The 19,554-nt window shown below is 38.1% G+C and overlaps 3 protein-coding genes and 1 long non-coding RNA gene across 10 annotated transcripts; 2 read left to right on the plus strand and 2 right to left on the minus strand.

Moving 5' to 3' along the window:
• The first annotated feature begins 327 nt into the window (after nt 1-327).
• Nucleotides 328-6,747, plus strand: LOC119999247. 5 transcript variants are annotated; one of them, XR_005468383.1, is made up of 5 exons: nt 329-566; nt 5,397-5,571; nt 5,780-5,950; nt 6,030-6,096; nt 6,459-6,747. It is a non-coding gene; the product is annotated as an uncharacterized LOC119999247 (long non-coding RNA). The 5 variants fall into 5 exon arrangements; XR_005468385.1 differs by lacking the exon at nt 6,459-6,747 and adding an exon at nt 6,170-6,430; XR_005468382.1 differs by having other exon boundaries at nt 328-566; nt 5,780-6,096.
• On the minus strand, nt 576-5,968 carry LOC119999246. Its single transcript, XM_038846718.1, has 5 exons — nt 5,830-5,968; nt 4,866-4,927; nt 2,444-4,786; nt 2,178-2,286; nt 576-1,727 (listed from the first exon to the last, which is right to left on the minus strand). The coding sequence occupies exons 1-5, from the start codon at nt 5,936-5,938 to the stop codon at nt 1,117-1,119; spliced, it is 3,234 nt and encodes a 1,077-aa protein (XP_038702646.1). The 5' UTR covers nt 5,939-5,968; the 3' UTR covers nt 576-1,116.
• Nucleotides 6,748-11,241: 4,494 nt separating the features above from the next.
• Nucleotides 11,242-15,588, minus strand: LOC119999910 (uncharacterized protein At1g01500-like). Of its 3 annotated transcripts, XM_038847719.1 has the most exons (5): nt 15,126-15,588; nt 15,024-15,038; nt 14,917-14,948; nt 13,455-14,272; nt 11,242-11,811 (listed from the first exon to the last, which is right to left on the minus strand). In XM_038847719.1, exons 4-5 carry the CDS (start codon nt 14,172-14,174, stop codon nt 11,578-11,580), a joined length of 954 nt encoding a protein of 317 aa, XP_038703647.1. In that variant the 5' UTR covers nt 14,175-14,272; nt 14,917-14,948; nt 15,024-15,038; nt 15,126-15,588; the 3' UTR covers nt 11,242-11,577. The 3 variants fall into 3 exon arrangements, with proteins under 3 accessions (XP_038703647.1, XP_038703646.1, XP_038703648.1); XM_038847718.1 differs by having other exon boundaries at nt 14,909-15,038; XM_038847720.1 differs by lacking the exons at nt 14,917-14,948; nt 15,024-15,038.
• Nucleotides 15,589-17,184: 1,596 nt separating this feature from the next.
• LOC119999467 (large proline-rich protein BAG6) lies at nt 17,185-18,872 on the plus strand. Its single transcript, XM_038847046.1, has one exon. It carries the CDS (start codon nt 17,958-17,960, stop codon nt 18,369-18,371), a length of 414 nt encoding a protein of 137 aa, XP_038702974.1. The 5' UTR covers nt 17,185-17,957; the 3' UTR covers nt 18,372-18,872.
• The last annotated feature ends 682 nt before the right edge of the window (nt 18,873-19,554 follow it).

Here is a 19,554-nt window from a genome sequence, read left to right on the forward strand (position 1 = left end):
ATTTATAAGACAAGTGGATGGACTCAACTCACAAATCATGGTTTTGTGAGAAAAATGGGCCACCTATCCACTTGTGGCCGAGTAACATACTAACAAGGGCTCTCCAAGATAATCATTTCATTATTTCTAATATGGTATCAGAGTTAGATTGTGGAGGTGTTTAGGGTCAAAAAAGATGTATTTTTTAGGCCCAAAGTGGATTTGGTGGATGTAACTCATGTAAGAATGCCTGGAGGCCCAACAGAGTTCCATAAATACCTAAGCTTAATATGCTCTTGGGCCTTGAAGCCCATTTAGCATGTAAGAGAAATCATCCCGGCCCCTCTGTAAATAAAAGGAAAAATTGAATTTCAGTATCAATTGCACAATTTGCATTGCTTGATCGTCTCTGAACTTTCGACAAGCTCGATTTGATGGCATTCTAGTTCAACAATTATAAGCTTGTATTGCAGAGGTAAAACCTTCACCACTTGCTGCTTTGCTGATTCTGGAGAAACTTTTTGTTAAAAGTTTGATTCAGAATCGAATTCACCCTCCAAATCCCGAGAACCATGGATTATGTACAGGTATGCTTTACCTTGTTTCTCTATACAGTTCGAATGTTGTTTTCCTTTTACATATGTTATAGGGTTCGCCTATACTTCACTGTTTTTACGAGAGTTGATGATCTCATCCAATTGATTTGTAATGGCGGTGTAAATCATTTGGAATGAACAAAATATTAGTGTTACGGGCCTTATGGCATGAAGTTCTTGTAGTGACGATTCTTTTTGTTGTCATGATGTGGCTAGAGTAATAACATAATCGAATGATCGTATTTTGGGATAAACTGGTTTTAGCAGAGGTCTTTCAATGGAGTATCTGAACTATGGACTGACTTTCATGTAATCATTTTTCTGGGAGAAGTCTCTACCATTTACATGATATGGGGGATATATAAAAAAAGTAGATGAAAGGTTGTTTTACGCTTGACATATACTTGTGAATTTCAATCTATTGAAGTGGATCAAAATCCATAAGCACACAATAAATTTTCTCAGAAAATTCGAGCATAATATGAAACAAGTAGTATGGAAACATCGTTATCAGTATTCTTCCCCAAGCGAGTCTCAACACTTATACTGGTAATAGATCTCTTGTCATCTCATCCAGGAGTCCATTAAGCACATACTTCTCAACATCCCTCATAATATCATCTTTTTCAAGAATCGCAAACATCGCATCATTCCACCCAGCATCCCACATGCAATTTATGTCTGGATTTCTGTTGTAGACATCAATCTCAAGCACTTTTGGTAGGTAGTCTTCAACGACACATTCTTCATTCCCAATCTTACTGTAATATTTCAATTTCTCCAAGTCTGCTTGCAATTCCTTGACCAATTCATCCAGATTTCGTACGTTCACAGAAGTGATGGACACTGTCATGAATGGACTAACGTACAGCTCTTGACTTCTTCCCTTTCTTCTCATTACTTCGTAGCCGCAGTCTATGATGAGCTTGATTTCTTTGTCATGGTTGCCAAAACCACCATCATGAAGAATGCTTAAAGGAATGTTTAATCTGAAAAGCGCTTCTGCTGTATCAAGAAATAATTTACTTCTAATCAATGTCTGCTTAAGGAAAGTTTCATTTTCTGTTAGCGGCTCTGGTTTTACTGATTTAGAATATTTCTGGTGCTCCTGCTGTGAGGGGCGAGACATATTTGTCCGCACTTCATGAGTTCCTGAAAAAGAAACTATAAATAATTGAACTATGATTCATGATAACCATCTCCCTCTCTTCATGTTCATACACCTATGTTTCGGAATATGGAGACGTATGTTACCGTGGCTGTAGGGAAGGAGTAAGGCTCAATTAAGGTTTTGGAGTTGGTATGAAGTTCTTGGAAATTATTTAATTTTAGCTTGTTGTGATTGCATTTGATGTCTGACGATAAATTTATCTTAGGGGTAACTCAATCTTTAGCAAACTTAAGAGGGTAGACGTGGTACATTTGGCAAATGTGACGGGGAAAGTTATTGGTTGGCACTTGGCAGAAGATGATCAAGATGGTATTGACAGGAGAGGCAGTAAGCAGACCTTTTGTTGTTCTGTGCTTCCCTATGCAGGATGAATAAATATTTAAAATTGTGGGAAGGAAGGAAATGAAAGCGAAATTAAAAAGTTTGCTTACCATTGACTGCATCTGAAGCAATTTTGTGAGACTTAAGTTGTTCATCACTGCCGAAAGCAAATTCTTGATCCTGGTGACCATTTTTACCCATTGAGATTTTGCTTTGATCCTGCATGCACCCAGATAAGCTGATGTGAGTTATTCTTAGGGTAAGAAAGGTATGAAACTTTCCAGCAAGAAGTGATTTGTGGGTTGTGTTGAGTTCGGAGTTTTAGTTCTCTTAGCATGGTGTAACAACAGTTAGATTGCAGTCAGTATGGGCTTACACTTCCATGTGGAGCTCGTATTTGTGGTTCTTTTAGGCTAGGCCATTCATCTTCCGTGGAGCCATGAAAATTGGTAGCCTCTTTGTCTTGAATATGTGGTTTCTGCTCCACATTGGATGGTTGGATGCTTGCTACTGAGTTATTCGACTTCACAATGGATGCTCCTACTTCTTCCGACTTGCTGCTCACCCGTGCTGCTTCCTTGGTCCCAATAAGCTTGTCATGCTTTCTCTGCTTTACTTCCAGCAAAATGGTAGTTTGATGTTTTGGCAGCTTTGCCGAGTTGTTTGAACTTACATTTCTTCTTGTTATCACTTCATCAGCCTTTCTAAGGGAATCTCCTTTATGTGCTTTTGTACTTTTTGCATTCTTTCTGACTGAAACATGAAGTGATTTTTCTTCCATAGCTTGTGGGATTCTGGTCTTTTGATTTTCTAATTTGAAGTTTAGGAATCTTGTAGAAGCATCTGGATTCGAGTTTCTGTTCTCTGGGTCTTTCCTTTGTACGTTGAAATTACCTGCACTTCTGTCTCCAGCTAGATCTTCATGGGGTCTACCAATTTGCGATCTTTCAGTCTGCGTTGTCTCAAAGGCTTCCATGGAACCTTTCCTCCTATGTGTGGCCTGATTTGTATGTAGATGCTGCTTTTGCAAATTCATTGCGTTGTGCATGGGTTGAATATTCTTTTTGGACATTACATCGGTTTCCTTTTGTTTTCTGGTGCTATGCTTCTCCCATTCTCCTTCTTGATGCTTTTCTTCTTGAGGCTCAAATTTTCGGAGGAGGTCTTGCTGTTGTGTCACCTGAGCAACAGAAGAGTTTTGTTGACTGCTGGAAAGCAATGTTCCTGCACGTATTTTCTCTGTCAAATGCGTGTTTTTCTTAAATCCTGTTTTTCTTTGTGAAAGAACTGCAGCTTCCGATCCTTTATGGGCCTGAGGACCCATCCTTTGCAGATCATGTTTTAAGATTGGTTCGGTATTTCCATTCTTTTCGGCAGCTTTTTGCTCCTTGGGCTTTTTATTATTCTTGTTCTCGTTTTCCTGAATTTCCTTTCGCCTCCTGGTGATATTGTCGAGCTGGCTGTTTTTGCTTTGTTCATTATCTCTTCTGATATCTGTCTTATGGAAGCCCGTCTCTGCTTTTAAACTTTCCACATTCTTCGATGGTGGTGTTGCGTCGTTGATAAACACCTCAAAGATATCTCGGTGAATTGCCAAGTTCTTCTCTGTTTGTTGCACAAATGTGGAGTCCTGAAACTGTATCATTTTTTTCTGCTTTTGTCTCGTTAATGGGTGTGCCAGATACTCAGCATCTTTTCTCTCTCGCTGGTTTGTAGCCTGGGAAATCCCCTTTGAAATTTTTCCTTCCATTCTCTGCTTGGGGCCGGCATCTTTCTGCTTGGCATATGCTGCTTCACCTTTTTCTGGAAGCTCATCTAGGCCCATTAGTTTTGCAATAACATTTGGAATTCTTCCATTTTCTGTTTTCGATTTGGATGAACTTGAGTAATTCTTCTCGTCTGAGAATGCAGCAAGAGCTTTTACGTCAGGGCTATAGCTAACTGATCGTTTGTGCGAAATGGAATTTGGGGTGCTTGGAACCTGCTTTTGAGAGTTGTTTTTGGCAACTTCTGACAGGTAGGATAAAGCCATTAGCCCCTGCTTGAGGTCACTCCTTCGAACTTCCTGGATGCCATGAGTGTTTCTCGAGGGCTCATCAAAAGAGAATCTTGGTCGGTCCAGTTGCTTTTGCTCAGCTATTTTAACTGTCATGTCATCATCATCTTCATCTTCATCTTCATCTAACAATGTGATCCGACTTTTCCTCTGTGGAGTGATCATGTACTCTGAAGCTTCTTGTAGGTTTACAAGCATCCGCAGGGACTCCTCCAGATCTATGGCCCCTTTAAAAAGTTCCTTCCCAATTTCTATGGAATATTTGTCAAAGTTAACGCCATTAGAACAAGCTCTGAGGATCTGGTTTAGTTTTTGTGCCCCTTTTGATATTTCTTTAATTTGCAGATGAGAGAGGATGGGGAAATGACCGGCTGATGACAAGTTTCTATGGTCACTGCTCTTTTTTTCCATCTTGCCAAAGTTCACTGATCTTCTGCCAATTTGATTCAGGAACGTCAGTATTGAACTATTGCCTGATGAATCCATTCTTTTAAGCCTTCCTCCATTTTCAAGCGCAAATGCCAGTGCCTTTGATAGATCTCCCATTTGTTCTGAATTCTGGCCTGTCCCAAAAGGAACGATCTGCATTGATGCTTCTTCCTTCATGAGTGATTTAGAGCCCCCATTGGACATTTTGTGCACATTTCCAGTTCTGAAACTAGTCTGCAGGACGTAAAGCAATTTATTCAAATTTGTACATCTGTTTCAACTGTTAAAGAAGCTTCAAGTGTGAAAAACTTACCTTTTCATTTGTTTTTAAATTCCCAGATCCTCTGTAAGTCTGCTTGGTGCAAGTATATGCATCTGCAAAAATCGTAAGTACACATGTAGTTAAATTGATTCTTGAGTCCAAGTTAGCTTAGATAACCAAAATTTGTAGCAGTTCATACTTTACAGTAAAACTTGAAATCTAAACATATAAGATGGATAACAATCAGTACTTTTGGGTTCTTTGATGTTAGAACTTAGAAGCCCTTTTTTTCAGTTAAGATATTATATCATTGTATGTTTTCTTTGTTGGCAAAACCTTTGTGCACCTTACTGAATAATTGTATCTTATACATATATTATCAGGTATGCTCCTAGATGAGAAGGAAAGGAATGATAGATTAGATTCTTTTCTGGTATGATGAGACGCTTGAAGGCTATCTCACAGTCCTCACACTTTTTAATTTATAAGAAGAAGAAGAAGAAAAGGCCAAAGAAGTGTTTGTGTATACAAATATATAGCCTTTCTGAGCTTCCAAATAATTTTTTTCCTACTTTGTTCCAGAAAGCAGGTGCCCTGCACATCTTTTGCAATCACTGGTTGCTGGGCAAGTAGAATTGCAATTGACATAATAGTTTGGAGCAGAATTCTACAAAACTGATGATCTCAAGTTCTCAAGAATTGATCAAATGCCCCCTGCTTCCCACCTCGGCTCTCTTAATGTCATATTGAGCCAAATGTAAGTTTATGAGCTTCATTGTGCTTTGACATTTTAATTTTGTAAGTGAAATGATTTGAGGTTTGTTAAACTTGGATATTCAATCTTTCTACTCCAAATTTGTTTTGTTATCTTTTGGCTTTGGATTAATTACATGCACACTTACAGTTACAGATATCCTTATGCCTCAGGTAGTTTATTTTCTTTTTTTCGTGATGAATGAAAGCAGGAAATGTTACATTCTGAAGCATGTTGTATGTGAAAGTTAAAAATGCTTACCTCCAGCTAATGGTTTTGAAGACTTTGAGCTATGAGAAGCAGCCATTCGCTCCTTCCTTAAACGGAGATCATCCAACAGCTTCTGTGCAAAATCTGATCTTTTTGCCATGTTTTCCACTCTGTAAGAGTGAAGTTCCTATATCAAAACACTTCTTCAGCTATAAATCTTTTACATTGTGTTTGGTCTATCTCTTTTGCAGAAATAAAAAGATGAGGATGTCTCTGTGTTCCTCTATGGTTGGAAGGGTTCTTTCAGAGTTGGGTGAGGTAGGAAGTCCAGTTCAAAGTAATAAATAAATTCTTGAATTTTTATGTTTGGAATGTTTGACGTGAACGTTAGGTCTCCCTCAGAGGAGGAGGGTGGCTGTGACATTGTGGGTATCCTGGCTTTGATTATAATCCAAGCAATCTCAGAGCTTTCAGTGTGTGGGCTTCTCTACCAAGTCATTTGCCATCAACCTTTTTTACAGAAAATAGTGCATGATTCACATTTTGTATAAATTTTATAATCTATCTATAAACTCCCCTTAACTGTATATGGCAAGAAAAGGGCAAAAAAAGAAAAGAAAAAGGAATGAATTCGGTTTTTGTTTTTTATGAATTTATTGAAAGTTATGATATTTTCACAGGTCACCTTGGCAAACCCGCGAAAACCGAGAAGACACTTCGTGACGTCAATTCGACCAATTCACCAAGATCGATCTAACTCGAGAAGACACTTCGTAACGTCAGTCTGACCATCTGATAGGTCACCAAGATTCGACCATCTTATACGTTACCAAGATCGAGACCTAACTAGTCTTGAACGTAATCAAATAGTTCTCATTAATTAATATATATTACGTTTCAAAATCCTTTTTGTCCTAGATTTTTTTTTTGTAATATTGTTGAGAAATATGTTTCATATTGGAATCGAATTTTGAGCGCACACATGTCTAACTCAATCGAATCATTTTTGTTGGGTTTTTTTGTCCTAGCTTGATTAGGACTAATAGCATTAGTTTTGTTCTTTTTGCGTGGAAGACTAGGACTTTTTTTTTTCACATAAAATTTTCATGCCTGTAGCTGATGCCCCCGTCACAATCAAACTCTAAATAATAATATTTTCGAATCCAGCCGTTTAGCCCAACTCAAATAATTACAGCCGTAGGATTATTATTTAGTGTTTGCCTGATACTTTGGCCTCATTCTTCTTGTTAACTGCGTTGTCCATTTCCCGTCGGTGCAGTTTTCAGTATTTATTAACACGCTCGCGCCGTGTTTATCAGATCTATCATTCTGTAACTCGGTCCTCTTGACTCGACCTTCAGATCTGTCTTTTGATCATGGCCTTTATCTGTGTCGTTCCGATTTCCTTTTCCAATGTCCAGCTTTCTGCCTTTATAGCGGAGGAGTTTTTATACTCTGCCAGATATATTCTTTCTCCGTTCTTTGGCTGATTCTGCTTCAGATCTAGAAAGCGGTTTTGGATCAACGAAATCGTATGCATTTTAGGAGGTATGCTCTAGATCTGCTTCTTTTCTGCTCATGTTACTGTTGTTTATCATGTTTATCGGACTCGATGCTCATCAGACTCCATCGGACTCAATACTTTATAATTTATTCGTTATATTGTAGTTTTGTGAATGGACATGAGTTTTTCTGTGCATCTCTTTTGAAGTTGTAGTTTAGAGGTTACGTTCGATCTGTTTCTCTGCTTCTTCCTGAACCTTCTAGTTCTTGTATTCTTGCAGGTCAACCATTCTATTGATGGAAGATCCCTGGAGTCTGCTGACGATCATAGCGGCTGGCGCTTCTCTGCCGCCCAGGGTGGCGAATTGATGGTGAGCTGTGTGTAAGGTATCGCATCTGACAGTCCTCGTATCTCATCTGAGGCTGGCCATGGCCTTTTAGTGTGGACATGGCCAGTCATGATGTCGCGGGATCCCGATACCGCATGTAAGCTCCTGAAGATACCCTGGCGGAAACTATGTTTATCGATATTTTATGATTGTGCTTTATTGGTTTGTTTTGAATCGCGTGTTACATATTATGAAGGTAGGAGGTGAGCAGAGTAAAAAAAGAGAGAGAGAAAACAACTTGTGTGAGATGAGCTTTTAATTGATGATTTGTTTGTGTCTGTCCGACCTTTGCCATGACAGGTGCGCTTGCATGGCAGGTCAAATCCCTAATAAAATTTTTATGTTTTGCTTTTTCCGGGGGAGGTGGCACGGGGTTCATAATGATTTTTTCTTTGCCCGGCTCTCCTCCGGCTTATCTTGTGTTTTTCCCCCCTTCTTTTCCTTCCTCTCCTTACCCTTTCTTTCAACATTCGTGCTGATGATGGACTGCCAATATGGTATCATTGTGTCACACACACACTATTTGGAATTTCATCAAGCAAACCCGGAATGGCACCATCAATGGAACTCCAAAAGGTATCGTTTGCTCCACACTACTTTAATAGTTTAACTGGTAACTCACACATCTAGCTCTGACCCAGAGTTTTCTTCTAGAGATATTTTTATACCAAAAAACTTCACTTTTAATATAACAGCAAAAGATAACATCATCCTTTGCTATCATGAATAAGAACTGAGATCTAAAGCAAGCAGGTAAGAACTGCTGCGATATATTTTTCTCGTCTCTCTATCGGATGGGAAATAATTTATGAAACTGAATCTTGGAGGATATCTTGGAGGTTTCTGTAATTTTGCATGTTAATTTAGTTTTTATTTGAGTTTGCATATGATAGTGCCTGAGGACGTCAACATATTTCACTATAGTTTGTACCATTCCTGTAAAATGATAAAGCAACTAGAAAGCCAGTGGTATGCTACTGCAGTACTGCTACTAACATACTCTCACTTACGCCAACATAATATTTATGTAATGCAGCACTGTGGAAGTATGGAGAATAGTTACTGAAACTATAATAAATGACATTAGTTGTATGTATTCTAAAATGAACTTTTTAGCATCTGTATAGATTTGAAACTTAAATGGCCAAATCTGTCCTGCAACTACACATACAAAGATTGCACTTACCTAATTACCTTCACAATCAAGTGCAGATAAATCTGTTTATGAATCATATATTTTTCCTCTACTCTTTCTTATGTCGATTATATTCTTTTAATCCAAATCCAAATACTCAATATCAATATGAGTTGCTTTGGTTTTTACTGTCAAATATATTAGAGAGTAGAGACATTTGTTTTACTCTTGGTTCTGGTGATGTCAAGAGGCAGATTTTGTAGTTCAGGATTTTATTGATGTTACATAGGCTTTGATGTAAGATTTTGATGCAGCATGTTCATATTGTCTAGTCAATTTGTACTCTGTAACTGCTGAAGAAGTTTGTTGTATCATTTGAATGTTGTTGGCAATGCATTGATTCCTTGAGAGCTCCATGCTTTATGAATTTTTCACTTGGAGGAACACGTTGCTATGTGTAGTCTTTGACTGGAGGCAGGGAGCTGCAAGTCCTGGCATTCCTTAGATGGTATGGTATCAGTCAAGGAATTGGATTCCTTCTGTATTTGGGCAATGTCCAATGGAATCCTGTTGCATTGGTGCTGAAGGTGTGCAGAATTATATTTCACAGGCAAGTTGATGTGCTTACGGCTATGGTAGGGTGGTGTTATTGAATTCTATTGTTGTGGTCATTCCTGACATAGGTGCTGGAACTGGGTGCAGGACCTATCTCAATTTGGTAAAGTCTCTGGCACACTTGTGAGTTTCCCCAGCTCAGGCTGGGTCCTAATTTGAATGTTCTCATCTGGTGCTGAATTTCAATATTGTTGCTGCAGGTATATTTATCATATACCGCTAAGTGTTATGGAATTCTCACTCTTTTTTAGGGCAGGGATCTTTGTTAATGACACTGTTGCTCTAATTTTCGGTTGACAGCAGTTTGCTAGCGTTCATGAATTCTAATGTCCTATGTGACAAATTTATTAAGATGTTTGCTTTTTATGATGACGTATCCTTGTCCCCTGAAATCAATGCCATCCCATGTTTTTTTTAAGTGAAGATTGCTGTATTCTTCATCTTTGTATTTTATATTTCCCATCTTTATAACAGTTTACCTTTGGATTTGTTGATAGCTGGGTCTTCATAGATGTAGGTCTTTTGTCAATTGACTTGCTATCCCTTGTTTCGGAGTCTGTTTCTTGTAAGGCTGACCTTTTATCTGGTGTCCATTAGGTGCATTGTAGCCTAGGAGCCTGATTGTGCTGCAGCATTTTGTTGTGTGAGAGAAATTCACTTAATTTTTCTCGCTTGTTTTGCTAGACTTTCTTTCTTAAGTTTTATTCAGTACAACTGTCCCCAACCGTGCAATAATCTTATATCATTTGATTGGAATTATGGTTTTCTTCTTTTTTAAGGCATTTGGCTGCAGGTTGTTCAGGTAGGTTTGTTGGGGTTTTGGTTGCAACCGTGCATGGAACTATAGGTTGTGGTTTGTGCAGGTTGGTTTGTTTGTTTGTTGCTGCAGAAATTATGGCATAAAAGCCATCTCTAATTTGGTGGTTCCTTCGCAAGTGTGGTTTCTAACTGTTGGTTTTCAAGGTACACGGGTATCAAATTGTGATATGAGCTCGATTTCTTATCTTATATAGGATGGTGTTGAGTGCTGGAGCTGTGATTTTTGGTCCGCAATGGCTGGCAGTAAGTAGCAAGATTGTTGGGATCTCCCTTAACCTAGGCTTTAAATCTCGGAACACTTTTCCAGCCCTTTTTAATGGTGTTTGCTAAGTTAATGTTTAGTTGTTTCTGAAGAACTAAAATTCAATTTTTTGGGTTTGACATATGCTCTTAAAAAAAATTCATTTAATAAGCTTTTTAAAATTGGATTAGGTGTTTTTGCTATAAATAGGGGCGAGAGTTTGTATATAGCTCTAATTGTTGGCACGGTATTTAACTTTAGAAAACAACAGGGAAAATTTAAATTTTTTTTGTTGAAACTCATTGCTAGGATTTTTGGGGTTATGTTTCTGAATACCTGCGTAGGAGCACATTAATTTTTGCTAAATTATTGTTGTTGAGTCTCATTATATTTTCAGTGCGCAATTCCATTTTCTTTTAAAAAAAAAAACTGAACATAATTTCATGACATAAGAAAGGGTTTTGGTAATTGGGTCGGAAATTATCCAGACTTCTTATAATTTCGTGATGTGTTTTATAATTTATCGAGCTTACTGTGCTCTGCTGTGCTTGTGGGATCCATAAGCTCAAAGCGGTAAGAGCGCCCGAACACTTTTGTCTGGGAGGCTGGTGGTTCGAATCCACCTGGGTCCTGATCAGTTTTGTTGTTATTGCTGTGCACTCCTGAGGGGTTGAACTGGTGCTACAATTTTTTTGGGTAACCGAGTCTTCAGATGTTAAGTGGGGTTCCATGCCATTAGCATCGGCCACAACATCTACATCAGAACCAAAATCTTAATAAAATCTATTGCTTTAATTCATGTAGACTTTTCATGTACAAAAGAAGTCATGTAGACACCATCTCTGATACACATGAAATTCACGTACAAAACAAGTATCATGACACATTTAGAGATCATTTCAGACAGGAATCACATGCAAATGAATCCTGTGCGTGGGACAACTATTGCTAGGATCCCTATCATATAACTGTGCAAAGAACAAAGAAATGAGGGGAAAAGGGGAAAGAACAATTAGGACACGAAGAAACTACTGAAATCTGTGGTTGTACCATAAACAAGAAGTTAGCTGCCTATGGACAGAGGGAACTGACAAGAATCACAAAAGTCGCCTCTTGAAGTTTCGAGTGGTTGTTTGGTAAGTACGCACCAGCAAGCCGACTCCTATACCAATTCCCAGACATATGCCTAGTCCAATTCCAACACCAACCCTCACACCATCATTGAACCATGAAAGTTCACCGTCTTCACCCTCCATGTATCCTGTCCTCCACCGGTATATGTTGCTGTAGTCTTCATCGGCTTGAGGTTTGTAGTCTCCATATTCTGCCATCTGCAAATCAAAATTGAAAAGTTCCACCATGAATTATGGGCATATGTGGCCGTCAATACAAAATAAAACTGAGAACTTTAAATTCAACGACGACAATGGGAGAAATTTTCGATCAAAGTAACTCAATGTGCCTACTACCATTTGGCAACCCAACCTAAACCAGTGCAAGAGAGAATGGGTCTAGGATCCATGAAACGACGGAGAAAGGCTACTATTTGATAATCATGTGCAATGAGCCAATGCGGATATCACACATTGCACAACAATAGCCTAAGTACCTCCATGATAAAACAAGAGGTTCATTTATTTGAAATTGCAAGTATCTAGGATAAATTCATCATCATGATAGCATTCATCCCAAACAGTACATTAGGGTCAGCTAACTATCTGAGACAAAATAATAGGAATACAATGTTTCCAAATCCTTTGAACTCACTACGTTTCTTTCATAGCATCCTCACCTTATTTGGTCAAATTACAATTGAAAAAAAAAAACATCCATTCAAATAAAGATATGAATCTACTTAAAGAAGCCAGCAGATAAGTTCAAAAACTACGGGTGAAAATTTTTGGAGCTGATTTTTTTAAGTTTATGACATCTCATACAGCTGCTGACTCAAAGGTAAATCTCAAATGCTAGGATATCCAATTAATAACAGGGGAAATGATACTTTTTTTTTATTTGTTTTTAATCCTTGAAGGTGAGAAATGGAGAAAGGATAGTGTGGGGAAGTTCCTGCACAATCCATGAGTGAGCAGCTTGTGACGGTTGGTCAGCTGAAAGTGTCAGTGAATAAACCTTTGGAATGCAACAAGAATAATGCTCAGAGTTCCCCAGCCTCTTAGGTGGCCGGAAAACCTGTGAGGGCTTTTATTTCGCTGATTATTTGGCTAACAGAGTTACTAGAGCATGTCTCAGCACGTGCACAAAACATTCAAACTAAATTGGAGAAAGAAACACACAGAGGCTAAGATGCATGAGACTCCAATCACTGCTCAATTTTGATTGGCCTTGTGTGAACCGTTAACATCTTAGGAAGCAGGATTAATAATCGTAAGAAATCATCAAGAAATTGATGCCCAGAAAAGGGTCACTAGAAAACATCCAGTATTGACCCAGGAGATTATGGGACCACTGGTAGACAGATAACTCCAAGTGGCTTTGAGATAACCGTGTGAGGTGGATTATGGTGAGGAGGATATTGAAAACAAGGCAACAGAAAAGGAAAAGTGCAATTGATTACCATCAACATCACCATCACCATCACCATCACCATCACTTGGAGATTGTGCCCTTGCCCATACCTCCATGACTTATCTAGGATAAGATTCTCTTTTTCAGTCAAGTATCAATGTCTAGGAAGTATGGGGTTTTCAATCAAGAAACATGTTTCTCGACAGGAAGCACATTCACAGGGAACAGCCAAGGGAGCTAATAACATCATCGCGGAGAGTTTATTAACAGCACTTTATATCACTTTTGAAAGCAACAGCACTTCATATCACAATTAATTAATTAACAACCAAGTTTTAGAAGTATGCCCTAAATTTTGTGATTCTAAGTGCAGCACCATCCACATGAGAATCCCTAAACAAGAAAGCCAAATAGAACTAGAATTTCAAATAAAATTCTCCAAGCATACCTGAAGATCATGACCGGGTGGCGAATCTTTCTGGGACTGATCAGTCGTATCATACTCTGGGATCACATCCAGTGCACCCATCCTGTTATGCTTTTTCCAGAAACTAAGCTGCAAAATCTTAGTTAAGATGACTGGTTTCCCTGAGAAGCAGCCAGCGATATAAACCTCTATTGTTGGTAATGATAACTCATGACTCGAAATATGTTTCCCCTTCAAGAAGCCGGAGCCAGCAGTCATCACCGAGTCACAATTCATGCTCCATCGCTTCTCATTACCTTTACTCTCTCCAGTGAAACCATTACTATTAGACATCTCCAAAACCCCTGACAGAATGAGATCCTCCTTATCGAACAGCTCGAATTTCACACTCCCCGTTAACCTAACACTGTCGGTGCTCACAAATGTGGCTTCTTCTGACTTTTTGTCCACTCGATTTCTTCTTAGGAGTGAAGATACACCATCAGAATAAACACTACTTCTAGAACCATTGATCTCCAAAAAGGTGTCAGGGTTTAGGGGGATATGGATGAGAGTGAGAGACTCAGGGGTTGAATCATCAACCAGGAAATTACTCACTCTAACATAGAAGACTCTCAAATCAAACCAAGGAGACGACAATTTGGAGCAGGGTCGAAATGGTGTGTATTTAATAATCTGGAGACTGCCAGAATGGGCTTCTTCACCATTACCATTGCGTGATGTTTCGTAAGGACTCTCCATGATTCAGGAGCTTAATCTTCACTGAAACTCTCCAAGAGAGATTGGTAAATTGACATGAATGTAACCACACAGACTGAAATCAGATTGCCACAGAAAATCTGTTACAAAATAACAGAAAGGGGTTTCTGTTCAGGCAATCTCAAATGACAAAAAACGTGAACAAGTAAATGAATAGAGAAGAAACGGAAAACCCAGAAACTGGAATGGTCAAAGTTCCATGCACAACCAGAGCAAAGCAAGGTACAAGTCTGCCCGGTAATAAAGTATAAACAGAGAAACCTAATCTTTAGGAACAGAAACCCTTGAAATAGGGAAAGAGAAGAAAAAATCATAACAGAACCGAGATGCAGTCCCAACATGAATATCTGACCAATACAAAGAATATCAAAAGCATATAAAAACCGTATGATTTATTCCAAATACAAAGTATTAAGCGCAGCTTCACATAACAACAGCAAAATTTTAAGTGATTAATATGTTAACATGATCCAAAGCATCAACCCCACAGACTTGAATTCACGATTAAGCTAATTAGAGAAACAATAGATCATCTTTGTCCAAATTAATCAATACCCACATCAAAATGTGAAAGAGACAGATGAATTTTATAGGAGAAAAATACAGACTGTTTCAAAATAAGTACAATTTCTTTTTCACAGTACAGGAAATCTGATTACTGTGAATCCGAATCCAAGGAAAACAACAGCTACTAAGTTGAATCTGAATTCACTTGCCTATTTACCTTTCCAGCAAATCCCAACTGGAGCAAGAGAACTGCACGAAGAACAACTGTGGGATCTTTCCCAAAAACTCTTAAGTAATAATAATAATAATATGCCAAATATATACCTCCAAAACTGCCGGCTGTGAAGAGAAAGAAAAAATATACACGTCATATAAGAAGCCAAATCTCTACCTCTCTAGAATTTTAAAGAGAACCATAGAACTTACCGAGAAAAGAAAATTCTTCCATCCGCAAAAATCTCAAACGAATACCCATATAAAGCGTGAATTCCCCTATAACTTTCGACCATCAAGGTTAGAACTTTTGATAACCCACTAAGCGATTCGTGGCCTACAAATACTAGAAAGACCCAATTCTTGACAAAAGCTATGAAACAGTAGACAAATATATGGTAACACCCCTAAAAAGGGAAATAATAGATAAATACTAGATGTGGAAATAATCTGGCCTGTTGGTATTCCTTCCTTGATGCGACATTGACGACCATTCTTAATAGTATTTGGTGGTTGCGTCTCTGTTTGAGGGAGATGGGCCTTGTCTGACTTTGACCATGGTGATCTTATCCGATTAGGAGCCAGGGATTTGCATTCACGAGGCTGGCTGGGGGGTCTGAATTCCGAAAGGGTTGTGCAAGCGTAGGCGTAGAGACTAGAGAAGAATTAACGGCTATAAACACATGGCCTTTTGAGGACGTTTGTTTCTGTTAGGCCCCGCCAGGCCTGCAGCTGTCTTCAACTCTTCATCAAATATATGTTTTTGTTTTATGTTCCAAGAAGAAAAAAAATTTCACTATGTTTTATCTTTAAATGTTGAAATTACTGGCAAGTTAAAAGGTGAATTTTTTCGGCCCAACATTTTGATACATTCCATATAGGTTGAGACTTGAGAACAGATGTTTTTACACTCTAATCAGTGGTAAGAATGATGTGTATCATCTTGATGATCAGGGTTCAAATATTCCCTCCCTTGTTTCAAAAAAGAATGATGCTTTTCGATTAGTTTCTACTTTATAGCATAACTGTTAGGAGAGAATATGTCATTTTTGAATGTTGTGAGTTGGATTTCTATCGCAAAGAAATAAATTAAAAATTTATTAACATATTGTGACCAAATTTTTCTCACAATTTTGACAATGATTTATCTTTGTTTTTGTATTCTTATGAATATTGTGTGAGGAGTATTTTCAATCTCACTTAAGATACAGTGCACTAAGGTATGGGCTCATCCCGCATAATATTTATTTTAGGACAATATTCTCTCCGTCACTCAATCCCATGGCTTCTCGATGATTGGAGAGTGAGAATTTTTACTAACCAAGTAGACTAGTTATTACTACTGATGATAAGCAGAAACATCTTCATGCAATGCATACAAATTACAGCGATGCAGAATTTCATTAAGTACGTTACTTCTTTAGGATTGTGTTATATGCAAATATAAGAAGATTAAGGACTTGTTTTTTTTTTTAACATATACAAGTTTCAAAGTATGAGCCATTGGATTGATCTAATATCCAATACAAAGACATTGTGGCCCACATGCCAATGATTATTTTGAGAACATATTAACCAAGAATAAAAAATGACCTGAAGTATCCCTATAAAGTATAAAGTATGAATTATGAAATGAATCGGATGGGGGGTTTTGGACTTTAGCATGTAAGGGAGGGGCAGATGTGCAAACTTATGGGACACAAGAAGTAGGTTTCATCAGTAAAGGAAGCTGTCTATCAATCCGAAAGCAAAAAATGAAATGACCTTAGTAGTCACAATTAATCGTGTCATAAGTCAATTATTTTGATACCAAGCCCCTCCGTTTGGTAGTAATTATATTTTGAAAACTTAGTTCCCAAACGGTCACATGTTCGATGATACTTTTAAAATACGTTAGATTATATTAGAAATAAGTGAATGAAGAGCGTAAGAGTTAAAAGAGAAATTCCTGCGAGAAGTTTATTTTAAATTAGTACATAGAAATATGTAAACAAATGTATTTCATAAGTTTGATTGGGTATGTGGCGGAATTTATAAACTCGCGTCAAATGAAATTTATAAATTTGACTGTCATTGTAAGACCTTTTTAGAAAACATACTTGACGTTTATAATTAAAATTGGAGAAAAGCTACATTGACTTCGATTGGAGGTTTGGGAGCAATCAAGAATGATTTGAGTAGAGAATAGCGATGATAATGTCCATAGAAACTCCTTGTTAGTACCATATCAAATCCTGAATAAGCAGTGTCCCCACCAGGGGATATAAGTCGTCGTGCAGAGTCAAGAGTCATATAATATATCCACGTTAAAATCCCACGGCGCCCGCTTTTCCATTAAAAACCCACCTTTAGTCCAAACTTCCAACCATGGTCTACGACTTCCCTATTTTCATAAGCCCATCTCTCTCTCTTTTGTCCACATTTTTTCTCCCAACTTGTCTTTCCTCTTCTCTGCGACAAAAACAGAGGATTGGAGAGGTTTTGGTTATATAAACAAAGAATAGATATGGATGGGGATGGACAGGGAAAAGGAAAGTTTGATTTTAGTGGCTTTTGAGCTTATGAAAATTGTTTAGAGTTGTTTTTTTTTCTACCTCTGTGTTGGGTGTCGTGTATGGATAAAGTGTGAACAAATGGTCCAAAATGGGTTTTCCAGAATCTGGGTACTGGTAAAAGATATCAATCCCACTCTGCTTTAGCTCTTTCTGATCAAAATAGGAAAAAATATCGCATGGGGTATTTGTTTATAGATTGTTTGGGAATTGGGATTCACTAAAGTGAGATAAGACTGATCCAAAGCTTGAATCTTTTTGACGTGTTTGGGGTTTAGGAGATCTTCGTACTGGTGTAGAATATTGAAAATACGGGGCTTTCAGAAGATGGGTGTTTTGAGTTTAGATTGTTTGGATTTATTAAGGTCAAAAACCTGATCGAAAGTTTGAATCTTTTTGGCATGTTGGGGGTTCAGGAAATCTGGGTATTGGTGTGGTAGATTGGAAGATTGGATTTCTGTTAGTAGTTGTTGTTTATATAGAGAAAGGATTGATGGGTAAGAAGAAACCTCAGAAGACAAAGGAACTCTCGGTAGCAATAGCAGAAGCTTCATCAACTGGAGAAGAAACCCAGCAAGCGCAGAGTCCGTCACAGACACCTAGAAAGCGAGGCAGGCCTCGCAAGATCCTTGAGAAGACTGAAAGCTTAGAACAAAAAGAAGAACCAGCAGAACCATCAGCAGCACAAGAAGTTGAAGAGAGTAGTCAATCGAAGAAGCCTAAAATCAGCGGTGGAGAACCACCGGAGCTTCATCAACAACAAGAACCAGTAAAAGCAGAAGCAGGAGCACCATCGGGTTCTACAAGAGGGAGCAAGAAGGAAGATGGACAAACTGCAGAGAAGGAATCAATAAAACCCACCAGAAGGAGTAGACGAAGAAAAAGTAAACCCAGCAAAAGCAGTTAATCTGGTAACTTCTCTTCATCCCCTCTTATGAAACAATTAAGGGGAAGAAAACCTGATTAAACGAAGCTTTTGGTATCGATTACAATGAAAATTTTACTGCAAAGAACCTGGAAGGGAAAGGCAAATGCTTTCCAAGTGATCTTTACTTTGTTTTGATGTATCATTGTTATTTATATTTAGATTCTTTGCGTTGTTGCATCAATGAATCACGAAAAGGAAGGAAAGCAGAATGATTGCTGTTTATCATCTTAAGCTGTTGTTGAAGAAAAGAAGTCCGAACAGTTCCCCCAGTGATCCGAAAATGTTTGGAGGGATTGGTTGTTTGCTAATCAATAGTGTATCAATCAGTCGTTATTGACTATCCTCCCTCTTCGTCAATCGTTTCACAGAGAGAGATTATGATGAGAAGTAAAGGAACAGTGAAATCTCTATTTTTGGGGAAGAAGAAAACTTAGCTCTGTATTTGTTGTTTACCAATAGCTAGGCAAGCTTGTTCTGTCATCTCTCATCTCTGCATAGACGCCCCCACATAATTTTACCTGTACACAAATGAATGCTTTATGTCACGTGAGAATCACGCTCCAATTATAAACAAACTATGGGCCCGGCCCACATATAAAATTGACATAACCCATCTTCATTCATGTATTTGATTTTGCCCCCATTCTATCTCATGTCCAAAAGTTAGATGGTAGAATAATTTGATGGATACAAACAACAATAGCTAGGCGAATCCATATTAAGGTCTACACCTAGTACAAACAAAACATGGAGAACATAGGCACATGACAGTGAAACATGAAACTGAGTTAAGCTTGGATCTTATGTGTATGGAATAAATGAGGTACCAAATGCTGATAGTTTAATCATTTTGTTTTCCCAAATGCTCTCTAAAAGAAATGTTATGATTATGCATGGGGTCTAAGCTAGCCGTACCAAAACCATGACAATATGATGGATGGGTGGCTGAATTGAGCCAGACTGAAAAAGCTGTATACCTTCAGCTGGTGTCAGAATCGAGTGAAAAGCTATTATTCAACCAAAATAACTAGCTTCGTATATTATTGGTAATTGAAAAATCAAACGTCTCAAATAATAAGTCAAAAAATTAAAACAAACGTTCCACATTGATCACTCGGACATATTTTATTAATAGTGCAGAAAACGTTCAACTACAGAGACT

Source organism: Tripterygium wilfordii, chromosome 6 (genome assembly GCF_013401445.1).
Source record: "Tripterygium wilfordii isolate XIE 37 chromosome 6, ASM1340144v1, whole genome shotgun sequence".
Classification (NCBI taxonomy): domain Eukaryota; kingdom Viridiplantae; phylum Streptophyta; class Magnoliopsida; order Celastrales; family Celastraceae; genus Tripterygium; species Tripterygium wilfordii.

What these genes read in the sequence shown, in the direction of transcription:
- LOC119999467 (XM_038847046.1), top strand. Translation starts at nt 17,958, where the DNA reads ATGGGTAAGAAGAAACCTCAGAAGACAAAGGAACTCTCGGTAGCAATA.
- LOC119999246 (XM_038846718.1), bottom strand. Translation starts at nt 5,938, where the DNA reads ATGGCAAAAAGATCAGATTTTGCACAGAAGCTGTTGGATGATCTCCGT. An exon ending in TACGAGCTCCACATGGAAGT is followed by an intron (nt 2,287 to 2,443) that starts GTAAGCCCATAC and finishes GGGTGCATGCAG; the next exon opens with GATCAAAGCAAAATCTCAAT. An exon ending in TGCTTCAGATGCAGTCAATG is followed by an intron (nt 1,728 to 2,177) that starts GTAAGCAAACTT and finishes TTTCTTTTTCAG; the next exon opens with GAACTCATGAAGTGCGGACA.
- LOC119999910 (XM_038847720.1), bottom strand. Translation starts at nt 14,174, where the DNA reads ATGGAGAGTCCTTACGAAACATCACGCAATGGTAATGGTGAAGAAGCC. An exon ending in CACCCGGTCATGATCTTCAG is followed by an intron (nt 11,812 to 13,454) that starts GTATGCTTGGAG and finishes TTTGATTTGCAG; the next exon opens with ATGGCAGAATATGGAGACTA.